We start from the raw sequence: 9856 nt of genomic DNA, 5'->3' as shown, positions 1-9856 counted from the left end.
CACACACACACACACACACCGGGATACTAAAACGGGCCCTGTGGTTGTGTAACAGCAGGATATCAGATATGAGGCCTGCAGTATGCGTCAGCGCCATAACTCTATTGACCCCTGACAAGCTAAATATTCAAACTTTATTCATCAAATACATGATTCTGTACAACCAAGTGGAGCACTGGTGTCTTACTTAAGTGTAGTAGAGTAGTGACATAACTAAGAGTAACCTATTAGATACGAGACTGTAGGCTGAAAACACGTATGCTTCTTCTTATGGGAGGAAACACTGACAATTCTTGCAGTTGATTTGGGATTGAAACAGTAAACTCTTGTGTCTGTCTGCAGGAGATGGCTCATGGTTTGGGAGAGCTGCTGAGCTACGAGGGAAACGTAGAGGAAGACTTCTACCTCACCTTCCAGGTATCAAGATACATTTACAGCTCGGGTAGAAGGTTCATGATGCAAGGCATATTTGAATTGAAGCAAAGGAAAGAGCTTCTTTGTTACAGGCATTTGTACTCGTTTTCAATGTATAACAGTAGAAACAAATCAAGAAAATGTCACTTAGATGAAGAAAGCTTTGAATGAATTGAATACTAATCAGGATTTAGTTCAGCATTACCAATATGCTTGGTAAGATGTTTAACTTAACTGAAAAGTATTACATATTTACCAGCTTTTTATTCTTATTTTTTTATCACTGTTGTTAATGATGTGAGAAAGATCTGACTACATAAAACTATTCAAGGGTCGGGGCACACACACTCAAACCTCAGATGTCGTGATTAAAGTGGCTTGGCAGGTCTGACGGTGTTGACAGACAGCTGTGACTGCTGTCACTGTTGTGCTATTTTAATAAAGACCGCACGCTGATCTGGATCAGTCCTGCTGATCTCATACAGCAGATCAGTCAAAGTCAACATACAAATGGTCCGTTACTTAATGATCAAAATGTAGGGTTTCCGATAAGCATGGACAGCTTGGTTCCAAATATTGAACAGATTCTTACAAAATACTTGATGTGTTTTAGCACCTAGAGTATCAAAGATCTTGTTGACTTAATCTTTGATCAGATAGTTCCTGATTTAAATCAAAAGTTTGCCAATTTTAGACTTTAGTTTATTCAAGCAAGCATGGGTGCCTGTGTTTAGAACACAGTGAACAAAAAAAGGTACCCAGTCTTATTATTTTCCTTTATGGATTTATTTTTATGGATAATGGATGTTTGTTAACTCAATGGAAACAGTATTATACTGTTTTGCCCTATTTATTTCTACTGTTGCACACATGCACGCATGTACATGAATGCACCAGTCTACTTGCAAAAGACATTATGAATAAATCTGTTCAGAGAATATTTAGCCTGGGACAACAAAAAAACGAGTTTTTAATCGCTCTCGCCGAAAAATTCTGACAGAACAGACGTAGGCTGCATTCAATGACAATGATTATAAAATGTTGGTCTTATATGGAAAACATTGCAACTGCTAATCTAAATAAAAAAAACATATACATTTTTACAGAAAAAAATTCTGAGCTCATGTCTCTTTTGTCTATTTCAAACCCTGGCACCGTCTCAGCTGATGATTAATTAGTAAAGTTAGACGGCTTTATTCCTTCACTTAAACTGAAGACTGAATTCATGGCCATAAGTGCCCCAACAAAGTTAAATTTCCTGGTTAGATATCTGTACTGATTATCAGGTAAACTTTAGTGCAGGAATGCCCTCAAACTGCTCATCTCATCAGAAAATAAAAACTTCTTCCTGGAACTAAATACACATGATGATTATCTGTGTTCTATAACAATGAAGTATTTTCCCACAGACTTATGTAGCACTTTATTGTAAATACATTTACTGTAAACACAGAAAGTTTACATTTCATTACAAGTCATTAAGGCTGCTTCAAAATTCAATCATTTGGGTCCACTGTAATCATTTAAGCAACATGACATGTGCATGTTTTATGATGCTCAGACGGGGCTGCCCTCTGCTATTGAGTGCAGTAACCAGATATAATGGAATACTTTATGGTGCACTGGGGATATATATGCAGCCGGAACATATGTAAGAGGAAACATTTGTAAGAGCCTGAGTGGAGGTGTTATTTTAACCCACAGTGTGAGCTGTGAGCTATATGCTACTCACAGTCACACCACTGTGGGACAGTCGAACTGGCTGACCTGCAGTACACTGAGAGCAATAAAAACTACAGAGAGAGAGAGATCCACTCACCTCACGCCTCAGTTTGTTTCTGTATGTTTGTACATCAGTGTGTGCCTCTTTTACTGTATTTACACCCCTCTATTTTCAGCTCACCATAACCTAACCTAAACTTAATTCTAACCAAAATTTATTTCTATATTACATATGAAGTGTTGAGACAGAGTCTCCTCACTGATAACATTTGCAAAATATGCGTATTCCTCTTGTTATCAAAAGTTACATGGGAGGATTGATCATACTACTAAATATGAAGCTGTAGTCTCTTTTTATTATATAGTTTTATTTCATTCAGTGAAGGTTCACTGAGAGGAAGCCTCTCTTTTGCAGGTCACATTCTCACATTTGCACATTCATACCTGGAAGCTACCCAGTACAACCTCAGTCAGTCTGATGTGCTGCCACTGAGCAGCTCCTCTGGAGTGGTTGGGGTTAACGGCCTAGCTCAAGGGCACATCAGTGGTGGTAATAAGGGAGGGGCTATCAATGTTTTTTCACTTTCCCCTCCTAGATTTAGCCTGTTAGTCCAGGTATTGAATCAACGACCTGCTGGTCAAAAGCCTGCTAACCTTATAGACATGGTTGTACATGTTATATGTATATGTATGTTCTATGTGGAACTGCTTTATTTAGTGATTTTACTGGTTTTAATTACCGGATCAGTTTGTTTTGGAGAGGATGTGGATAACTGTGCTCCCGGTAGAAACCTCCTGAACCATAAACACTGAAGGAATCCTAACCGGGAGAAGCTGACTGCAGTGACAGCATAGATGGTTCAGACAACAATTCCCATGATCCCANNGGGAGAAGCTGACTGCAATGGCAGCGAAGACAACAACTCCCAGGATCCTTACGCTACTTCATCTAACTTTGTCTTTTGTTATTGTTTTGATGAGAGCGACCCCCTAGTGGCAGAAATGAAATATTTTACCTCTGTTAATAACACTACAATACTACATTTTATCCTACATTAAGAATGCTACCAAAACCGATGTGTAAAAACAAAAAGTTGTTACACTGGAACTATTTCTTATATAATTCGTTATAATTAGTTTTTCAATCCCCGGCTCTAGCACTCTGCGTCATAGCTCACTGCCATCGTTGTGAGTGTGTGTCTTGGATAAAAGAGCCTTTTAAATGTAGCGTTGTACAGTTTTTGTACAAATTTTACTAGGTAATGAATGGTTTTTAAGTCCCGGCAAAACATCACCTATGTTACATTATATTTTCTGTATGTTGTAGGTGTTCCAGGAGGAAATGGGCGTGGTCAAATCCTACAACCTCAAGCCTGGAGGAGACAGAATCCCTGTCACCAAACAGAACAGGAAGGGTGAGTTCACATACGTTTTTTAAAATGTATTCAGCAGTGAATGACTGGGGTTCATCTACATGAACCTGCACTTAATGTTTAAAACAAAACACACCTCAGTACAAGTGAATGGAACCTTGGGTAATTCCTAAAGGGACTTTCTGATGCCAAGGTTCTGTATATTGAATACGGGGCAGCAATGACCCCCACAGCTTATGGCTACCTCCAAATAACAACCTATACCATATGCTGCAGGTCACTGCCATCCACCTATTCTAGACTCATTACATAGCCCACTGGTTCTTAACCTTTTTCCTTAAGGGACCCTTTTTTTTATCACCAAGTAAACCTATGACCCCTGACTAAGTGATATATTTTATGGATATTTCATTCAGTACAGAACAACTGATAAACTGCACAGTATTTTAGTGCGTGAAGGGCAATGTGTAATAAACAAACCAGCACCGTAGCACTTAATTCTTTATTTAGTTTTTTATTGTCTCTTCTTAAGCTGCTGTATTGTCACTGTTTCTTTCATGTTTTAAGATGTTTTATGTTGATTTTGTGATAGGTTTCTGATGCATGTTTGGTTGTTTCTGTGAAGCAACAGATTGTAGCATTGTGCTGCTGCAGCAACTCCGTACATGGGTCGCCAGCTCTACCGACTGAGCTAACTGGGTGCCCAAAGTTTTTTCTATTCTATTGTATTTTCCGTTCAAGAAGGCCTCATGACCTTCCATGAGTTTTGGCAACCCTTAAAACCAGTGACAAAGGAAAACATTTTCCCCAGTGGGAATTACAACCTTGCATGTGGCAGCCACCCTGTCTTTCCTTGTATTCTACCTTGGGGCACAGATAATGTCCTACAACACCCATGATTTCTTTACTGAATTTAAGCACATTGGTGAAACGTGCGATGGGTACAGATGGTGTAAATATAAGTAAGGTGGTCCTTTAACACTGCACTTTAAAGAAAACTGTGCTGTTTAAATCCTCCCCTTGTGCTATTTAACTTCTTGCCAGCAGCAACACAGAAGCCTGGCTCAGCTCGAAAATTTTCTTTGTTCTTTTTGAGAAGATGAAGTCGAGCTGAGAACATAAACTTTACCTTCACTTTCCTCTTATTAAACCTAATTTTCCATCTAGCAGCCGTCCAGGTCCAGCTCTCTGCCAGTGCTCCTGGGAGGACCAAGGCTGGAGGGTAAATGGGTAAAGGTCTGTAATGGAATATTGAAAATCACGCTGTTCTGTTCCCTCTCTCTCCACAGAGTATGTCCAGCTCTACATCGACTTCTTGCTGAATAAATCCATTTATAAACAGTTTGCTGCCTTTTACCATGGCTTCCACAGTGTGTGTGCCTCGGATGCACTCATGGTAAGTCCACAGTGTGTATATGTGCTTTTTGAGGCTTAATGAAATAATAGAGACGTGCTTGTTGGTTGCAAAAAGATTACATGCAAACTTTTCATTAGTTAGTCATACGAGTATGTTTCTACAGTAGCCCAGGATGGACAAACCGCACACTGGCTCTACTGGTGATAACTGAGGGCAGAGCACGTAAAAATATTTCATCAACTTATTCAGTCAAAGACAACTGTAACAGCTACATGACCAGGTTCAAACAAAAACCCACCTGCTCCAAAAAAACCCCAAACTGTTTAAATCCTTCAGTCACGTCCACATTGTCTGACATATCAGGATGTGATGAGGCAGGCCTGTGGTTAATTGTTTGTGTGTGTGTGTGTGTGTGTGTAGGTGTGTTTGTCAGTCTGTGTGATTGGGACAGAGTGTTGGGAGTTTTTGGCTATTAGATCACAGTGTCAGACAGCAATGTCAAGATAAAGTGAATAATTGCAAGGTGGGCGGTATTCAATTGGTTGCAATATGCGACTTTGCCGCTTGATGTCGCTACATCCTACACACTGGTCCTTACATGTACATACATACTGTACATCTTATGTCTCTGGTGTGTAATGTTTTAAAGTATTTATTATTTAATTGTTGTGCCTTATATTTGATTTTTTTTTATACTACACTGGAAGACCATTTGCACAAATGAGCTGCTTCAACAATTCATTATTAAGTTGGGTTTAATTCATATGAATGAGTGACTCAACATTTTTTTAAACATACTTCTTCTATTATATGTTGTTAGGGTTTACAGTGTAGATTCTTCATTTTATCAACCATTTCTAAAATAACTCTTACTTCCTGTCAGTAAGCATATTGAATTTGGGATGTAGTCATTTTTAGTTCTGAATACTTTATCAATTTGCAGAGGAACAGACGTTGCAGACATTGCAACTCCGATATGACTCACCTGACTGACCTCAAAATGTTTCTGTAGAAAAGATGGTAGAGATCAAAATAACTGACTCTCTCTTTGCTCTGAACTAAAACACATGGATTGGATGTGATGTGAAATATTAGTTCTAACAGCAGAGGCCTCACTCAGACTTGTTTCAAGATAAATTGTGAATGTAAATTTTCCTGGAACAACATGTCAAACATGCCGGTAATGTAGAATTGATCACTTCCTGTGCAGCAACAGCGTAAGGAAAATCTTTCACTGTTTTAAAGTTAAAAGAAAACACAAAACACATTTGCAAACTTTAGACTCTTTTCTTCTTCTTGGACAAAGACATTTGCCCAAAAATGGAGCTCAGGCAGTGAATTCTGTTTGCCTTCCTCCTTAATCAAATGTTAGTTCTCCCTGATAAAGAACTGCTGACTCTAATCTGATCATGTTGTTGTTTGTTGAACTCTGGGCTTCCTGAGGAGGGACCTAAGAGACCCAAATATACACAGTAGAGAAATCGACAAGGCCCGGATCCCCCTTTGACACTGACTCTTATACCCACCCTGTATATATGCATTGCAGTTTTCTTTCTTTCTTAGCTTATTTATTTATATTTTAAAAGTACTTAATTTTTCTGTGTGATTTTTGAGTGATTTGTATATTTGTATATTTTATGCACCAACGCACCAAGACACATTCCTCGTAGGTTTAAAAACCTACTTGGCAATAAACAATTCTGAAATATCATTGTCCCAGCTTCACAAACAGTTTGCATGTTCTTTTGCCTGTTTTTTTTGTTTTATTTTATGGTGTTTAAAGTCTTTATAAATAAAATAAATAGCAATTAGTATATATATTTATAATATATGAAATATATTCATTATATATATTAATTTATTTTTCTTATATATTTTCATTCCTTTTAGTTTTTTAGTGCCTTGAAAAAAATAATAAATCATCTATATTCAAGTTAGATAATAACAACTATGGATTAACATTAATGCCAAAAAACAACAAGTACCAGGCGCAATAAGTGGACACAATGTAATTTCTAAAAGGTTTCTCTGACATTGTTGGCTAGTATTACAACAGTAGCACATGGAAGTGCTCTTAGTTTATAATGATATGACCTCTGACCCTTTGTTTCCTGGCCCTCACAGTTTATGGTTTAAGGCCAGGGGTCACAGCAGTCAAGTTCACAGTGAGACTCGATTGACCAAACCAGTGATTTCACCTGGCAAATAAAGCCTAAAACAGACTTCAAACTGGACTGAAGCAAAATAAAACTCATCGTCTCAGATTGTTATTCTAAGGATAGACCTTTGGTTTAACTAAAAACAAATATAATATTGCTATCACTCACCACCAGACTTCATAGACAAAACAGTCAGTTTTACCTCATTGTAACTACATTCAAAGTGGACAGAAACAAAATAAAACTCACCAAAACAGTCTTTGTTAGTCTTTACACTGTTCCAACAATCACCAACTCTGGTTTGGTTGAAATAAATCTTTAATTAATCAACGTAGAGGAGAAAAACAGCAGTTGTGGCCAGACCAGCTTTGGAAATAAACCACAGAGAGGCTGCGATAGCAACACAGGCAGAGGGAGTGTGACACCATGATTCCACTATATCTTTACATAGCTAATAGTTATTTCCTGCTATGTTAATGTTTTAAATATGATATATATAACCTATACATATATAAATAATGCATATCTGCATCATATCATAGCATATGGGTGGTGCTAGAGAAAAGCACACGGTCTATGGAGCATGTCATCGCCATGGGAGCATGAATGTAAATTTCAGGATGACCTGTGGATTTATTTGATGTTTGCAGGAAGTTTTTCTTTACTTTTTCTTGATGGTGGTACTAGCTGAAAGGTTAGGAAGTCACCATAATCATTAGGAATCAGTCTCTGGATAAAACTTTCATGTAGTTCGGCGAGACAGTAGTTATTCAAGATATCTTGCTCTGGGACAAAGTGCAGAACATTCAGATGGACACCGCCATCCTCATGAATGCAGCACTGTTAAGATTTTAAATCTAAAGCCTTTTTTGTAACCTTTTCTTTTACTTTTACACTTACACTTGCATTCATCAAAATCCTTAATTTGCACAAGTTACAACCTTAGTAGTGATTAAGTAAGCTTGGTGCTTTAAAAAATGGTGATAGCTGAGGGCAGAGCAAATAAGAATATTTCATCAACTTATTCAGTCAAAGACAACCGTAACAGCTACATGACCAGGTTCAAACAACTGTTTAAATCCTTCAGTCACGTCCACATTGTCTGACGTATCAGGATGTGATGAGGCAGGCCTGTGGTTAACTGTGTATGTGTGTGTGGGTGGTTTGGTGTTGGTGTTTTTGTCAGTCTGTGTGATTGTGACAGAGGGGAGTTGGGAGTTTTAAGCTATTAGATCACAGTGTCAGACAGCAATGTCAAGATAAAACTCATCATGAGGGGGCGTTGTTGCTGGGGCCTTTAATGTTAAAGTATTTAAATACTTAGTGTATGCTGTTCAAATAATTTTAAATGATTAGAGTATTTAACATGTATTATTATTATTATTTTTTTAGAACTCCAATCCAAACACAGGTTCAGCCAGTGTGCAGACCTGCTCAATAATTAAGTCCACTTTTATGTGGTTGTAAATAAGAAACTTTCATTTTCACACAAGAAACCCCCTTGAAGTTGACATATTGACACATTTTTTGTAACCAGCTGGTCTGGTGACGTGGAACTTCCTGTTTCTCCTCTCGATTTACTGGTTGTGTTGACTGGCATTGATGGTTGCGTTCAAAAGCTGTTGTATTTCAGTGGAAATTCTACTGAAAGGCTGATGTTGCACCCATAGAGCTGTTTCCATGAAATGCTTCCTCATGGTTTCCTGTAGCTCAGTGGGTTGAGCACTGACACTGCCAAGGTCAGAAGTTTAAATCCTTTGATTATGGTTGGCAGATTTTTTCAGCTATAGCTATTGAATGTATTTCAATTCTGTAATTAAAGGTCCAACATTTAGGAGGATATATTGGCAGATATTTGTGTATAATTACCCGAATATAAGAATAGTATTTTTGTTACCTTAAATGAGCCTTGTTGTTGAACTGCCATGTACTGTAGCCCAGAAGGGACAAACCAAACACTGGCTCTAGATAGAGACGTTCATGTTTTTTGTGTACTTTAAAGGGGAGGGTGAAACGAGGAAGTTGCAATCTGCAGCTACACCGCTAGACAGCACTAAATCCCACACTGGTCTTTTAAATCTCGATTTAGTAGTTTTCACAGTCAGAGGCAGAGTCCGCCATTCCCATACTGGGTTCAGATTGCCTCCTGTGCATGAGGGATTTACTGGAAATTATGCATGTATGTAATGCAGTATTACTGATAGTAATTTTATCAGTGTATTGATATGATCATCATTATGGTTGAGAGATTATCAGTAAACATTATATTGTTATTATATTTATATATGTGAACACAATGTTCCAGGAATGTCTTGAGAAAATTATGATATAATAATTTGGCACAAATGTCCACTTGGATTCAAGGATGAATTAATTACTAACGTAAGAATATATTGTCTATATTCACCATATTTCACAATTGGCCGAACAGTTATCTGGTGGCGCCTTTGGCTCAAAGGTCACTGTAACTTCAAAATGACCATGACACGTCTTTTGGTCCTAACTCAAGAATTGATATCGCAATTATGATAAAATGTCACACAGATATTTAAAGGGATACAATGATGAAGTGGTGACATTTTTTACCCAAAAGGTCTTAGGTCAACTTCACTGTGATGTCATAATATTCTGGAAATGTAAATTTTTCAACACCATAACTCAGGAACAGAAGTGGCGATTGTGATTTATTTCACAGTTTGTTGGGCTCTGAACTGGTGACACTTTTGACTCAAAGGTCAAAGGTTATCGTGAAATAGGTTTTAAGCCATAATTTAAGAATGAATTGGCTGATTCCAGATTTCACGCCCATGTTGACTGGGACGACACAATAA

At 37.8% G+C, this 9856-nt stretch overlaps 1 protein-coding gene across 1 annotated transcript in view; it reads left to right on the top strand.

The window, feature by feature from the left end:
• hectd2 (HECT domain containing 2) overlaps positions 1-9856 on the top strand; it is a gene marked incomplete at its 5' end in the record, with an annotated part of 39594 nt that overhangs the window by 23630 nt on the left and 6108 nt on the right. The window contains 3 exons of the mRNA XM_035663056.1: positions 343-417; positions 3464-3551; positions 4799-4905. Of these exons, the coding sequence (XP_035518949.1) occupies positions 343-417; positions 3464-3551; positions 4799-4905 (270 nt within the window). The remainder of the gene's footprint in view (positions 1-342; positions 418-3463; positions 3552-4798; positions 4906-9856) is intronic.

The sequence above is a fragment of the Morone saxatilis genome, unplaced genomic scaffold, assembly GCF_004916995.1.
Source record: "Morone saxatilis isolate NCDOM2014 unplaced genomic scaffold, NCSU_SB_2.0 Contig19, whole genome shotgun sequence".
NCBI lineage: Eukaryota > Metazoa > Chordata > Actinopteri > Moronidae > Morone > Morone saxatilis.
Note: the sequence above shows the minus strand (reverse complement) of the source record. Positions and strands in the feature narration are given on the sequence as shown.